Source organism: Gracilinanus agilis, chromosome 1, assembly GCF_016433145.1.
Source record: "Gracilinanus agilis isolate LMUSP501 chromosome 1, AgileGrace, whole genome shotgun sequence".
NCBI lineage: Eukaryota > Metazoa > Chordata > Mammalia > Didelphimorphia > Didelphidae > Gracilinanus > Gracilinanus agilis.
In genome coordinates, this window is record NC_058130.1 from 432,935,564 (window position 1) to 432,952,533 (window position 16,970).

Here is a 16,970-nt window from a genome sequence, read left to right on the forward strand (position 1 = left end):
TTTTACTTTTAATATTGCTGTGAGCAACAAACAGGATAATGCATATATTAAAATATTTCATATCTCTTCAGGCTCATTATAAAGGTAAGCTATAATCACCTAAATATAATTTCTTCCTCATTTCTACATGTTAGAATCCTTTATTACCCTCAAAACCCTACCAAATCCACTTCTCTATAAAGCCACTTTAGATTCCCCCAGCTGTTATCCCTCCTAAATTTGCCTTGTACTTGTCTATATTTTATATGTAATTATATATGCACATTATATGTATGTATATAATCTGTATTTAATTTTACATATCAATAGAATTCCTGATCCTTAAGAGCAAGGATTATCATTGTTGCCTTGCTTGTTTTTTTATTATTTGTTTGTTGGTTACATTAAAATTCCCAGATATCTCCTTCCTTTCCTTCCTTGCACCATAGAAGGTATCACCCAGCCAAAAAAAGGTGTATATATAAATTATGTCTTTCATATTTCTATTTATCAGTTCTTTCCCTGGAGGTGGGCATTCACGAGTTATTCTTCAAATATTAATTCTGTAGCTGCATATACTGTTCTCTTGGTTCTATTTGTTCCACTCTTCATTATTTCATGTACGTCTTTCCCAAGTGTGTTTGTTTTTTAATTAATCTGCTCATCATTTCTTATGGTACAACTCTCATTTGTTTATTGATTGATACATACAAATTGATACATTGATCGATTGATACAAATTAAAGAGCTCCCTTAGACTTCGTGTGTGTGTGTGTGTGTGTGTGTGTGTGTGTGTGAAAGAGTAGCAAGAGTGCTAGTACAGGGGGTAGGAAGTATGATATCTAGTACTTTCATCATAGACCCAATCCCCTTTATATTTATACATGCTGAACAAGAAACAAGAGCTCCTCCAAGAATGCCAAAGCTCAGCATCCTTTTAGGGAATAGTGGTTTTCTTTTTCTTTTTATAAGCTGATGTTGTTTTCATTTAAGTTAATAGAAGAACAACACCCTTAATGTTCGGCAGGGAAAACACCCCCCCTCCCAGAGGAAGGGTTTAAACTGAGACAGGGGACTAATAAGGCAGATTTTAAGAATAGTGAGGTCACTTTCTGTAAGCATATGTCTCACATGATTTCATTTTCCCTATCCTTCAGCCTGCAAATATAAAGATGATGGATCTTACTAATCCTTTTAAAGATAAGATCTGATGACAGGATACCGAGACAGGCAAACCCATTAAAAATAGTATCTTGGCCCACAAGATAGAGAATTGGACGTCCCCTTGACTTCTCACAGTTCATAAAATTAACACCCTCAGCACCTTATTCCTGCTCAGCTCCTGATATGTAGTAGTGTAGCCTTCCGTGATTCAGCAAAGAAACCCCATCTTTGAAGATTAAAACAATTCAGGGCCTGGATTTCTTTAGCTCATTACAAATATCGACTTCAGTTTCATGAGTCTAACTTTTCAGGCACAGAGAAATGCAAGAATTGTAAAGTTGTAAGTCCTGATGTGCCAGTGGACGTGTTTTTTGGTTCCTTCATCAAGGGCCTGGATTTCCAATTCAGGTTCTCTCCTTTCCAAATGCTAGACCCTTGCTTCTTTGCCAACCAGTTGTCAGTAATGAGCTCTCTGTGCTGAGATGAAAAGGCTGGGGGGCCCACCTTCAGGCAATGAAGCTGGATAAAGAAGTGTTCCAGCAGGCAGCCTGATTCCAGCTTGTCCAGTCGGCAACCAGAACATCTGTCCAAACAGACTGCAGAGGAAAATGTGATTGCTGAGTGCTGGACAGGTTGTTCTCCATTTCCTTCGACATTTAGTTCTAGTCTTTGAAGCGTTTGGTATTGGGAATATTAGGACACCAAATTTTTTCCTAGTCAGACATGTATGTGCAAATATGGCAGTCTATAGAGGAGGTAGCTTAGAGGCTATGCATAGTATCCACTTACATGTTTTCTTAATGTTACAGTCTGTGTGCTTTTTGAGGACATGGCCCTCACCACTTTTATTGGTTTGATGTATTGCCAAGATCTAGACACTTAATAAATCCCAGTTGATCCTGATGACTAGTCCAGAGAGATGGATAAAGAGTAAAACCCCAAATTAATAGATGAGAAAAGTGAATTGTAGAGTCAATGACAAGTGGAGTTACAATACGAGAGTCCTTCCCCCGCATCCCTGAATTCTAGGTTAGATGGCTACATGTCAGGCATATTTGTTTTAGAAAGAATTTATAGCATTGAGTGAAGGTTGGACTAAGTGACTTCAGAGGACCTTTCCTGGTCAAAGATTCCATGATTGTGCCTTTTTTTTTGTTCTCTTGCTTTCTGCAATTTTACATTCCAATTCTAGTCTATGCATTCTTCCTCTCCTACCATCAGGACAGAAAGTTCTGTGCTACTTTTTCATAAATACAGAGCTTTGAACTTTGAAGATCTGTACAAAACATCTGGACCAGAGGTTTCAAACATGGGTCCAGGGGCCGATTCAGCCCATAACACTCCCAAGTGAAGCCTAAGCCAAATATAATTGGGAAATATTTAACAAAATTTATATGCACTAAAACATAGATAATATTTAACTTGTGATTTTCTAGGTCACTAGGCAGCCCACAGGGACTGTAATGTGTGGTTTAGTGGCTTCTGTTTGAGTTTGACACTACTGATCTAGACCACTCCTCTTCTTTTACAGACAAGGAAACTGATGCCCAAGAAATTTAAGTGACAAAGTCTCTTGAGTTTCAAAGCCAAGATGCAAATACATGACCTCTCATTCCTAATCATTTGCATTTTTCACTATACCACTATTTTTAATTCTGCTTCTTGGTTCAGAGCACTCATGCAGAATTCTAGGAAATTTATACTGGGCACTCTAAACCACCCTCTCAAGAAGCCACTTCTTTACACAAATATCAAGAAGGAAGGGAGGAAGGAAGGAAGAAAGAAAAGAGAGAGAGGAAGGAAAGAGAGAAGAAACAAAAAGAAAATTCACAAATTATTTACTGTAATTCTCCAACCCACAGAAAGATCAAATAATAACTATAATAGCTAGCATTTATTCAGCACTTTAAGGTTTGGGAAGTGCCTTGCCAATATTGTCTCATTTTATCCTTACAGCAACCCTGTAACTATTATTCCTATTTTGATGAAAAAAAAAAAAAACAGATGTAGATAGAGGTAAATTACTTGCCCAAGGCTACATAGCTAGCAAGTGTCTGAGGCCAAATCTTTTAATCAAGTTTCCCTGACTCCAGGTCCAAAGCTCTCTCCTCTGAACCAACTCATTGTCACATGATTGATTCCAAGAGTCAAAATCTTCCTCACTCTTACAAATTTGGTTCTTATTGGTTGTTGTCCTTGATGACAGAGATGATTTTGTTTGTATCTGCATGTGTGTGCCCTACTACCAAGAATTGTTTGGTACCCAGAGCAGCTAATAAATAAGTTTTTATTGAACTGAAATTATTTTAATCCTTAAGACATTATACATATTGATCCTATGAGTGTTCCCTGCATTTTTTCTTAAAGTTTCCTCTACACAAAAGATAGATTTCCAAACTGACAGCATTTTAAAGGCTGACTTCATAACAAGAAATCATTTTTAGAAAGAAATTATGAGAAAGTGAGTCTAGTTCCTCATCTGTCTTAGCTCAAAAATCATTCAGATAACCAATTGTCAGACAGTTAAAGGATTAGGTTTATGAGAATGTTTCCCAGGGCCAATTTATATTGCATAGATCACCAAAAATTTCTTAATGTGAAATCAGAATTTAGGAGGAGAGACCTACAAATTGCCGAGAGAGAGAGAGAGAGAGAGAGAGAGAGAGAGAGAGAGAGAGAGAGAGAGAGAGAGAGAGAGAAATGCAGAGAAAAAGGTACAGCCTTACTTCTGTAAGAGCTTTGGTGGCAAATGCATTACCCAGTGTTCAAATTTATGATGATGAATCATTTGAATTTGGCAGGGCTGATCCTTCAGAGACACACAAAATTTGTCACCAGGTATTTACTTGAAAACTTTGTAGCACAGTAGAACTGCTTCTATTGGCATAGCCTTGGTAAAGACAAGGGTACCCTCATGCCATGATATGGGAACAAAAGAGGACTTTAAAGGAAGAAAAATAAATGTCAGCACTGTAAAAATTATGTGTATGTTGGAACATTAGATTAATCATCTCCAGATTCTAAACTGAAAAAATGTGTTAGTGTGGGAAATAGCATTATAACAAGGTTCTTCTGTAATTCTAATACTCAATTGTCTTGGACAATTTCCAAGATGAACCATATCTTCTGCTGAGGTCTGTACTATAATAAATCAAGGTACCAAGATAAGCATTATTTTATACCTTCATTGAGGTATCAAAGATAAAAACATGCATAGCATGATGATTTAGAAATAAAACCTTAGCTTAATCATATAGGTATTCACTGTAATTAGTCCTTCTTTGAAGTAAATTTGAAAAAATAGTAACACAGGCCTAGTTAATTTTAATTCTTCAAAAACAAGATATTTTAAAACATTGTTATCCTTAAGTCACAGTCATTAAAAACCAGATGTTATTATCCCTTTGAGTAAGTATCTGACACCTTTTTAATCCTAATAAGTGAGTAAATCTTCCACATTGGTTCTTTATAGGATTAACTTTTTGTCTAATGTTTAAGGTGTCATCAAATGTTGACATTATCCAAGAGTCTGGATTTTAGCCAAAACATAGTATGTCATCTTGTGTGGCAGCTTTATGTCAAGACACTTTTCTTAAATCAATTACCCATGTTAGAATTTTGCATCTTGAAAGGAAATATCACAAGTCTGGAATCAAAATGTTATAGACATAAAAAGATTTTATTTTAAATGGCTTGTAGCTTTCTTGAGAATCTGTTGGTGAATGGTAGCAAATGGGGCATAAAAATGAAACAAATGATGCCAGAAAATCCTATCTTAGATGGCATCTGAAGATCATAAAATCCTAGCATTTCTTCAAACTCTCCTGGGAGACAAAAGCTTATGCCTTGTAGGTTAGCGACTGAGTTGATACAAAGTACTGACTATGTGTCGCTCACTTTTTTAATGCCTAAAATTGGAACCATGACTTTGACTTGACACTTTACCAGTTCTTTAACTCGTTCAGATTGGAGTCTTGGAGATTTGGTTGGCTCTAGTAGAGTTTTGCTTTTTCCAATATGACAGTTGGTGTGCTACTGTATGCATCTAGTCTTGGGAAATTACTCCTGAAGATCAAGGAGCTACAGAAATATAAGATGGCAAAGGGCAGGCTCTTGTGTCGACTTTGACTGTTTCATGAGCTAAAATCAAGGCTTTTCCCCACAGCTCTGTCTATGACACAGAACAGACACTTTGAGTTTCCAGATACAGTATGAATGAGCTTTGTTCAAAAGAAGGGTTTCTTAATGATGTGTAGTCAAGAGGGGAGGGGAGAGACCGGATCAACACAGTTGGAATGGCTTAAGACAGTGGAGACAGAAAGACTTAACAAGATGGTGTGAAAAGCCTTGAAGCAGCCAAGATGTCTGTTGCAACCCCAGTGTGGACACACCAATTATAATTTATAAGGCTTTGGGAAAGGGAGAACAAATATAAGAAATGGAGGAAAATGTAGAAACTACCATAAATGCAAACATGCATAATGAAGACGAAGAAAGGGGAGACATGATCAATGGACAAAAAAAGCCAAGTAGTACATGCTAAAGAACTGGATTTCATAAGAAGGATAGATTGATTGTTTTTAATTAATTTTTTAATATATTGGCCCTGTTTGTGCTGGAAAGCTAAAATCTTTCCACAGTGAAAATGGGACAATTCATAAGGAGCTGTATTGTTTTACTGTTCTGGGTTTCAAAAGTTGATGTTACAGATTTTTTTATTTCTCACAAATATGATATCTGTTTAGGAAACACATTTAATAGATAATATTTTAGACTTGCCAAAGACAGCAGTGGACTAAATTATGTAGAGTTACTTCTATTTCACATCTAGGATAATCAGAGGGTTTGTTTTCTGGCATTTTATTCCTTGTCAGCTGCATAGCTGGAAAAATTAGAACCTAAGTCCTTTTTGGCATTTTGTTTGCCTTGCTATTCTTTTGCTATAATTTTTGCTGTAAGTTTTCAAACAGACCTCAGTTCCCATTCCACAGGAGCTCACTTAAGCCATCATAACATGACTTGTGACAAGTTGTTCTGTCTTTGCCTTAATTTCTTGAATTGGAAAATACAATGATAACTTGAAAGATCATAATTTCATGAGTATGGGTAATCCATACCTCCAGTGCAGATTATAACTCAGGCATATCATTTGATCCTAAGAATTTTTGCCTATTTCCTTCCAAAAATACTCCATGGATTATCTATTTAATAATAACTTGAATTCTTGCTCTTTGTCTTTTAATGTGTCCTAGGTAATATTGCAACTTGTGCTATCTCTTATGTCCAACTTTCTCTATGTCCACTCAACCTCTTTTTCTAGTCTTACATGTCTGATGATATTTCCATAGGTAAATCCTGTGGCCTCCTTTCACCTATTAGATATTTTTCCCTTGTTATTTGGATCATTGATTATTTTGATCCCCCAATGTCATTATAGATCATGTCTCAAAGTCACATAGAATAACAAGGAAGAGATTAATGTAACAAAAAAAAGATAGACTTCAGAAATAATAGATTCTTTGGGTTGATTGAAAACATAATGAAAATGTTCTCATGAAATAAATTTACTTAGTATACAATATTTTAGGGTTTCCACAATCAAAGGTGAATGAAACAAGAACACATATTTCTCATTCACATCTAGAATATACATGTATAATATATATGACCTTAATTTTGAAAAATATTCCACCTTTTACAAGGTAGTTGTTCATACTAAAGGATAAGAGTTGAGGAAAAAAGAAAGAAGAGTTCTTAAGAGATGTAAGTCAATAGGGCAAAACTTGGAGATGCTGATGCTTTTGATGCTAATGCTAGCTGTTTGCATTTATATAGCACTTTAAGATTTGCAAAGCACTTTACAAATATCATCTTTAAATTTAGAAATAGCTGATAGCATAGTAGAGAGAATACTAAGCCTTTAGTCAAGTAGATTGAAATTCAAATCCAGCCTCAGATACTTGCTAGCTATGTGCAAGTTGAATAACCTCTATTTGCCTTAGTTTCCTCAATCATAAAATGAGGATAACAATAGCATTTAATCCACAGGATTGCTGTAAGGTTCAAATAAGGTAATATTTGTAAAAAACAGAGCAATGCTTGGCATGGAGTAGGTGCTACAAGAATTCTTATTCCCTTTCTCTCTTCTTTTACTTTATCCTCCAGGGACATAGATACTATTGTTAAAAGATTGTTTACAGATAAGGAAGCTGGGCAGGTTAAGTGATTTGCCCAGGATCACATAGCTATTAAGCAGTTGAATCTGGATTTGAATTCAGTTTATCCTGAATCCAGATCCTGTACTTAATTCATTGCACCACCTGCCTGGAAAATGGCTTCTTCAATGTGGAAAAAACAAATATTCTGAATTTTCCTAGTTGTATTATTACAGGGAATAATTACTACTAATAGTGATAAAGCTATTTAAAATGAAAATATTGAGTATAATTATCTTCTTTTTGGCATGAATAGATATTCACAAATCTTGATGCCTTTTGCCTTGTCTTCTCTCAGGTGGTCAGTGGGGAACTGGAGCACCTGCAGCCTGACCTGTGGCATAGGAGAACAGTCTAGACTGGTTCAGTGTATGCAGCAGATTCACTCTAAATCAGAGGCCGTCTCTGCCACTCTTTGCCCTCAGCCAATCCCTCCCAGCAGACAGATCTGCAACACTCAGAGCTGCCCACCTGCCTGGAGTGCAGGGCCCTGGTCAGAGGTAAATTACTCAAAGGGATCAGGGAACAGAAAAATGAGGTGGGTGCCTATTTCTAAACCCCTGATCTTATTGATGCCAGTTCGAGCCTTCCTCCTGAAAACTCCCACGCCAACCTACTATACTTTCCTTTGCTAGATTTTCCTGCCCATCGTTTATTCACTCTTCTTCTTTAGTGTTCAAGAACGTGTGGGAAAGGATGGAAAAAGAGATCTGTGACCTGTAAAAGCACCAACCCATCTGCCCGGGCTCAGATTCTGCCTGATGCTGTCTGTTTCACAGAAATGAAACCCCAAACTCAAGAAGCCTGTTTGCTTAAACGCTGCCATAAACACAAGAAATTACAATGGCTTGTGTCAGCATGGTCAGAGGTGGGTATATCTCTGTTCTGATTAATTGTTAGACTGTCATTCCAGTAGCTGTGAAAAAAAGGTGCTAAACAAGTTACTTCTTTTCTAAGGCAATGCAAATAACCAAATGTAATCCTAGAAAGAAAGACAAGCCTAAATCTTTTTTTTTTCCTGGACTGAATCCAAAAAAATCTCCTTCAAAAAGATATTTTCCTACAACTGTCCCTTTTCCTACAACTGTTCTCTTTCTAAAACCTCCTCAATGTGCCCTTTAACAAGCATGACCTTAAGCTGTTGTGTTCTATATTTTATCTATAATACTTCAGTACTTTTGTTGATAAAGGCAATGCTTCCATTGAGGTAGACCACAACCTCTACAACTTAGTAAATGGTCTTCACGAGTCACTATTGGCCAAAATATTCATTTCCTTTTGGCCTTGCCACTGATGTGGCTCTCTCAACTTAGGTTTGTTTAAAAATAATAGACATACTGCCTGACAGAGATCTTTCTTTACCTTCCTTTTCAGCATATTAGGGCCAGCCAGAGCTTATATCCATCCATGCCAGTCTTCAAGATTTCTTAGTCACCTTCAAATCTTAGATTGGCCACTTTATGATCTAGGACAATTTAAGATCTAGGACAAGTTAAGTTAAAAAAGCATTTAACTGCTATCAGTCTCAATTTCCCCATCTGTAAAATAAGGATTCTAGGCTACATGGCCTCTAAGTTCCCTTCCACCTTTAACTCTTTGATTCCATGATATAAATCTATGATTTTGTGATCAAATACAATCAGAATTTTAGTAGAAATGTTACCTATAATATTGTCATGTAAATCTAATTTTAAAAGTCATACAATTACATACTTTTTTGATCATTTCCCCCAAATACTATCACCTCCTGCTTCTACCCCCAAAAAAATATACCTTGTATTTATTTTGTAGATATTTTGCCTACACTGTATGTGTATGTGTGTGCACTCTTAAATAGAAAGTAATCTCCTTGAGGGCTAAGACCATTTCTTTTTTATTTTGTAGCCCAAACACCAAAGCACAGAGCTTGCCAAATTGCAGGTACTTAATAAATGCTTGTTTGGTTGATTTCATTTTTAGGGATGTTTTCACCCTGATTATAGCTTTTTGAAAGGGAGAGTAGCAACTAGATTGCCTGGAAGGGCTAAGGTGGACTTCCTTGTCCTCTTCTCTGCCATTTGAAAACCTTCCCTAAATACCTGAGGCATGAGAATCAAGACATAATAACATCTCACCTTCCCCCTGGTCAGCACTCTCCATGGAAGTTCAGAAACCGTGTGCATGTGTGTGTGTATGAATGTCTACACACATACACACAAACACACATATATATGTATATGTGCATATACATATATATGTAGTTTTGAATAAGTCACTGATTATAGGTAATAAATTCATAGGATTGGAGGCTGCAAAAAGATGATTTGGTGCCTATCATTTAAGCTCAGAAACAGTTTTTTAGAAAATCTTTAAAACTACTTTATACAGAGGAAAGTGGATTACTACTCATAACTGCTCATTTATATGTTGCTTTAAACTTTATTAAATAGCTTCTCACACCCCTCCAATTAGGTAAAAAGTATAATCATATTATCCCCATTTTACAGAAGATGATACTGAGACCCAATATTGGATATTTACTAAAAACAACTCTGTGTATAAAGCAATGTTCACAGAGAGTTTAGGTGACCTGCACATGGTTGTAATATTAGTGTTCCAAATCCAGATCCCTTTGCTCCAGCTTCAGCCTTCTTTTAACTAAAATGTGTTGCTTCTCATTTAAAGAAAAAATCATATACACCTAAATGGTGATATCTACCAGGAACATCATCTTCATTATCAAAGAAAAACTATATGAATAGATTACTCTGCTGAGTGCCTGATTGAATTCAACTGAGTATCTTCAGTGGGTTAAAAAAAAAAGTTGCATTTAGAGAACATGCTTATCTTGAGTTTGTGTGAAGCATCAGGCTCATTTATCTGGATCATTTTGTCTAAAGTAGTCATTAGAAACTTTCTGACCCAGCAATACCACTATTAGATTTATATCCTATGGTGATCTGGGGAAAAGGAAAATACCTACATGCTTGAATATATTTAAAGCATCTCTCTTTGTGGTGGCAAAGGACTAGAAACTAAAAGGATACTCATCAATTGGGAAATAACCATACAACTTGTACCATATGATTGTGATGGAATACAACTGCACCATGTAAAATGAAAAACAGGTTAATATTGGATAAACATAGAAAGTCCTACATGGAAATTATGGAGGGAAATTATACATTACATACAGAAATAGAAATATTATTTGAAGAATGACTTGTATATGTCTACCTCCAGAGAAAAAAATGATAAATAGAAATAAGTAAAACATAGTTTTATATCTACATGTATCTTTTTGTCAAATGATGCCTACCTTAATGGGGAAGAAGGAGGGAATTGCCCAGGTAGTTTGATGTAACAAACAAATAAATACATAATTAATATTTTTAAATGTAATTGAAAAAAGTTTAACAAAATAAGTAAAAATACAATGCAACATAAATGTTGCTAATTTGTGGTTTACTAAGTCAATATGCAATAATAGGGATCTGTTTCTATTTGAGTTGGACACTACTGATGTTAAAGATAGAATCAAAGAATATTTTGTATTTTCAATAGCTTTGGTTTAGTTGATTCTAAGGATAAGATGGAAGAAAAAAGATTGAGAATCCTGAAAAAAAGAAATTGATTGCATGCTCTTAATTATGGTCTTCTTAACTGGAATACCAAAACCAACATGCAGTACTTATCAATCCAAAATATAAAACTCAGGTCTTTGGTATAGCTACCATCAAATTAGTATTTAGAAAATGTATAGGTCCTCTATTTATATAGGTCCTCTATTTATCATTGAGATAGGGACAATAGGGGCATTAGACCTGTGATTTCAATTGTATATAGAATTCCTAGATGAAGAAATTCCTTTACCAATACAACCCCACAGAATACTTGGTCCAGGGCAAAAGCCTCATTCCTCACATCTCCCTTTAAAAATGTTCCTAGTTTTATCTGGAAGTCAGTCTCATGTTGGTCATGTGGCTTCATATAACTGGAAATATCTCCTTTTTAACCTCAGGGAAGGATAATGTACCTAAGCACTTGGTTTCAGGGTTATATGTACCAACTTAGCAGTTGGGACAGGTGACCCTGTGTGTGAAGCCTGGTGGTGCTCATAGACTTCTGCATAAAACTGTGGACTATGCCAGTTGGCCCAGTGTTTTTTCTTTCAATGAAAACTCAAATATGTTACAGCACAACATGAGAGCATCTACTGGAGAGATGCCATTTGGACTCACTCCCAGGCATTATTCCTTTCTTCTCTTCTCCTGCTTCTGCTCTTTGGCTTTTGTACTCTGTTGTGATCTCTGTCACAGTTGGCCCAGCCCTGTTGGCCTTAGTGGCCTCATGGTAAGGTTGAATGAAAAATACTCTAAGACCTAATCTTCACCACAAAAATCATTCCATGGTTGTGGGAAGGTAAATCTGACAAAAAAAAAATTCAAGAAAGGAACATAGAAAGAGTGCTCTGTTCTGAAGCAAGAGATCATCCATAACCAATAAGGAGAGGAAACAGAGATACCAAGTGCCAAGCAAGCAAGGAATGGCCAGGGACATAACCAGTTAACCATGTGAAGATTCAGAAAATACAGGAATTCAATAATGAGTCTTGGATGGGTTCCACAGATCCAGCAGCCATAAGGTCATTTGCATGCTCAGTGAGTCCTGTGAGTAGACAATTTTTCTAGACTGCTCTGCTTACACAGCTTTGTTCTGCCAACAAGTATACTTGGTACTAAAAGCCAGCATGAACTCAAAATTATTATCTAAAAGATAGTCACTATATTTAATTAAAACAATTAAATACAAGATCCATACATTTTGTTATATTCATGCTAAAACTGTTATTCAGATTAAATTTTATTTAAAATTGTTACTTTAGAGGAATTATTTTAATCCCCTTAATGTTTTTTTTTCTCTTTTTTTTTCTTTTAGTGTTCTGTAACTTGTGAAAGAGGGATACAGAAAAGGTTCTTAAAATGTGCAGAAAAATATGTTTCTGGAAAATACAGAGAACTGGCTTCAAAGAAATGCTTACATTTACCAAAGCCAAACCTGGACTTGGAAAGAGAATGTGCCCTGTTTTCATGTCCCAAGCAACTGGTATACTCTGCAGCGAGGCATGCTATGGGCACTTGGTACTCATCCCCCTGGTCTCAGGTACTTGACAGTCTTAAATTCTCAGAGTCTTAGTCAGCAAAATTTATGGCTCTGCTGTTTGGTGGTGAAGTTTAAAGAGTGATGTTTCAGTCCCTGATGTCCTATTAAACTATTTTATTACATTTCTCCCAAGGGTATGGATGGATGTGTGTGTGTGTGGTGTGTGTTTGTGTGTGTGTTTGTGAGTGTGTATCTTTTAATGCTTGATATCCAGTGGTTCCAGTGATATTAAGAGCATGTTCGTGTCTTTTGCTCAGAATTATCACCCATCATCATTAATAGGAAGATTTAATGCTGTGGGTAAGATGAGGGCAGAATCCCCTGTAGAATAAATATAAAGAGAAACACAATTCCAGAATGAACAGGTGGTTTAAAGTTCATGCTAGATTAACTAGGGTATTTCAGAAGTCCAAATATATATTAGATAGTACGTGAATTGTTTACATACGTTGAAGGAATGGCTGGTAAAATACGTGAAGTTTGTCTTTTTAGCCATACCATTTTCTCCCCTTGCCTACAAACTTGCTCTTTCCCCACTCCTTTTTATTTTCTTTTTAAACAAATATAAGAAATAACAACAAAACGCTCATGTATGGTCTTTGTCCAAATAATTGACTTTTTTTTTAAACCCTTACCTTCCGTCTTGGAGTCAATACTGTGTTATTGGCTCCAAGACAGAAGAGTGGTAAGGGCTAGGCAATGGGGGTCAAGTGACTTGCCCAGGGTCACTCAACTGGAAAGTGTCTGAGGTCAGATTTGAACCTAGGACCTCCCATCTCTAGGCCTCACTCTCAATCCACTGAGCTACCCAGCTGCCCCCAATAATTGACATTTTAATAGTTCCTTTTCCTAAAAACATACAATATAACCCTGATTTTATCCCTTGTCTTGATTTCTCCCTCTTCTCCTTTATGTTTCTTTATTTTTCTTCTCTTCCTTTTTCTTTCCCTTCTATATTAATCCCATTTTTCTACACTTTGCATTTTTCTACAACTCAATTTTTTCCCTTCTATTTCTCTGGGTGTAGAGGGAAAAAGATACAGAAAAATAAGACATGGAGAGGAAGAGTCAATTCTCAAGCAGTATATTTTTAATTCTGGATAAAATGTAGTGTTCTCATTTTATTGACTGCCTCCAATTAGCAGTGATTCTGCCTTTCTTACAGCAATTACTCCATTGAATGTCAGATATTTTCATCTCGTAGAATCCTTCAAATTCCCTCATATAAATATTTCTGTGTTCATGGCATTTAAGTAGGATACCCACCTTCTCCATTATGTCAGGGATTTCTGCTTCTTTATCTAACATAAAGGAATCAGGAATTTCCTATCATTTCAGGTCATCCTTAACTCTTTGAAAGATTGAGAGAATCAGGAATTTCAAGTAACTTGATTCTTTGTTCTCCTCAATTCCAAAGACAATTGGAATTGTCTTTCAAGCCAGAAAAAAGTTATTTATCTACACAAGTCTGTTTCTCTCTAAATGTTTTGTGCCCCATTATAAAGCAAGGTAATTGCTTTTCATTCATTTCAGACTCTCCATAATCCCATTTTGGGTTTGTTTGTTTGTTGTTGTTGTTGCTTTTAGCAAAGATAATGCCATTTCCTTCTCAAAATCGTTTTTTTTTTTTTACAAATGAGGAAACTAAGGCAAACAGAATTAAGTTATAACTAGAATGTGTTTGAGGAAGGAAAGTTAGATGGCTCAATGGATAGAGTGGTCTGGAAAAAATCTGGGAAAAGGTGGGTCTGGGTTCAAATCTAGCATCAGACACTACTTAGCTATGTGACCCCTGGGCAAGGGACTTAATCCTGTTTGCCTCTGTTTCCTCATTTGTAAAAATGGTATGGAGAAGGAAATAGTCTTTGCCTAGACTTCACTGTTCAACTTTGGAACTGATACTTAATAATAATAGGAAGGAAGGAAGGAAGAAAGTAGGAAGGAAGGAAGGAAAGAAGGAAGGAAGGAAGGAAGGAAGGAAGGAAGGAAGGAAGGAAATGGAGAAACGAAGAAAAAAGAAAGTTTTTGAAGCCAAATTTGAACTCATAAAGATGAGTCTTCCTGATGCAAAGCACAATTCGCTATCCATTATGCCATTTAGCTGCCCAGAAAATAAGGTGGACTTAAATTAAAAAGCTCAGGGATATGCTAAGTCAAACTAACTCTTCTATGAAAATCTGAGAACTATAAAAATTCAATTCTCCAAAAATAAAGGGTTCCATTTTTAACCACATGAATTTATTTTCAAGGGATACTCTAATTTTTTTCTTTCTTTTGTTTCATTTATATTTCTTTCCCATTATTTGAATTCTGTAACTGATGCCTAGCCTCCAGTGCACACAATTCAGCTTATTTGAAACATGATAATGCATACAAAATGTAATTATTTAGTGAAAATCTATGAACCATCAAAATTTTTATATGCATATGTGTATCCTTTAGATAAGAAAGTAAAGCAGTTCTAGATTTGGGCATCTTGGGATACTCATGAGCCTCTTTTATTATATAACTCCTCTTGCCCCTGTTTGGACATCTTCTTCATTAAATGGTCCCTTTGTATGGCCAGATTCTCCAGAAACTTCTTTAAAAAACAAAGGGAAGAAGTGCTCAGATTAAATGGAAGATTGTTACACCATTTGATTGAATTCAAATTGAAGTTCCCATCCATTTGGCATCAGTTCAGTTAAAGCAGATTCCTGTCAAAATCTTTTAGTTATTTAATCACAGGTCCAGATGCAAAATGTACTTCCAATAAGAATCACCCAGGTTTTACACTTTGACCCCTGAGTCAAGTCCATATTCATATCCTTTTCCTAAACATGAGACAGAATTCATCTGCCAATAGTCCGAAATAGTGGTTCTCTGATCATGTTCATGAAACTTTCTAAATATATCTAAAGGATATGGAGTTTTGTTTTAGGGTAAGGATGATAACCTATATAATTTAATCCATATTTATCAAGATTATTGGCTTTTTAAAGACATAAAGTAGGGTAATAGATAATGAGTTAGTCTAGGAATCTGGAAAATTTGGGTTTATAGTGACTTTAATACCTTTAGAAGTCACCTATCCTTTCAGTGCCCCCAGGAAAATCTCTATGTCTATACATAGCAGAGAAGGCACAGATTTTCATTGATAGGAGGAGTTAGTTCCGTGGAACATTCTATATAATTGAAATTACTGGTAATGTAAAAAGTTGTTTTTTACTGACTTTTTAGAGGCGTTAAAAGGATTAAACATATACTATTTGCCAGGCATTATGCTAAGCACTTTACTAATATTGTCTCATTTGAACTTCAAAACAACCCTAGAAAGTAGGTGCTATTGTTATTCTTATTTTGTAATTGAGGAAACTAAGGCAAATAGAGGTTAAATAATTAACCCAGTATAACATAGCTTTTAAGTGTTTGAGGCCAAACTGAAACTTAGGTCTTCCTGACTCTTAGGGCACTGCTTAAACCACTATGCCATCTACCTGACTCTCAACTGAGTGGGTAAACATGTTTTAAACTAGTGTTTTCATTTGAGAAATCCTTGTGGGGAAACTCCTTCTACCATTGCCAATTGAGCACTATTCTGCAATTTATGATTTTAAATGGTTGCCTGGGACACCAAGAGATTAGGGGACTTGCACAGTCACGTAACCAGTTTGTGTCCAAGACTACACTTCAACTTAGGTCTGTCTTACTCTGAGATCAAAACTTTTTGCCCCCAATACTGCCTTACCTCTTTTTTCAGAACATATGAACCAGGAAATTAGTAATAGCCAGTAGTTTGGATGAATACTTTCCCTACTATGATCAGGTACCCACAGCCATAGGCAACATTGTGAGGGAGGCAAAATTATTTTTTTGGTGACTTTCTTACCTGTTTCAGGACTTTGTACTATAATATTTCCTCCTATTATTCAAGATGCTTCTGCTGTGGTATACCACTCAAGACTATTTTGCTCTATTTAAAAACCTATCCTTCTCTCTATTCCTTCCCCAAACAAAAAAGAAAATCTCACTTTTTTTTTTCCTGATTCTCTTGGGGCTTTGCTTTTTTACTTTTGGATATTAACCAGCTAACTGATAAATTCATGTATGCAGAGATATTATAGATTGATAACAGGGCAATAAATTATTGCTTAAAGGCTAATTTGCATTTTAATAAAGGAACCATGATAGGCTGAAATTACAAGTGAAAACATTTTGATCAAAACAAGGAAGAAGTTCCTAAAATCTAAGATTATCTAGCAAATAGGAGGCTGGTTTCCAAGGAAGTGAGTTTTCTATCACCCTGGAATCATTCAAATAAAGATAGCATGTCCTCTTGTTGGAGATATTTTAAAAAAAAATTATAGCTTCAAGGAATGAATAGCCTAGAAGCATTTGGAAGGGAATCTCCATTAAAAATTAATGACTCCAGGGGGCAGCTGGGTAGCTCAGTGGATTGAGAGCCAGGCCTAGAGATGGGAGGTCCTAGGT

At 35.9% G+C, this 16,970-nt stretch overlaps 1 protein-coding gene across 1 annotated transcript in view; it reads left to right on the forward strand.

Moving 5' to 3' along the window:
* Positions 1 to 16,970, forward strand: part of ADAMTS16 (ADAM metallopeptidase with thrombospondin type 1 motif 16) — a 242,995-nt gene that overhangs the window by 207,925 nt on the left and 18,100 nt on the right. The window contains exons 19-21 of the mRNA XM_044657869.1: positions 7,657 to 7,858; positions 8,032 to 8,226; positions 12,276 to 12,500. Of these exons, the coding sequence (XP_044513804.1) occupies positions 7,657 to 7,858; positions 8,032 to 8,226; positions 12,276 to 12,500 (622 nt within the window). The remainder of the gene's footprint in view (positions 1 to 7,656; positions 7,859 to 8,031; positions 8,227 to 12,275; positions 12,501 to 16,970) is intronic.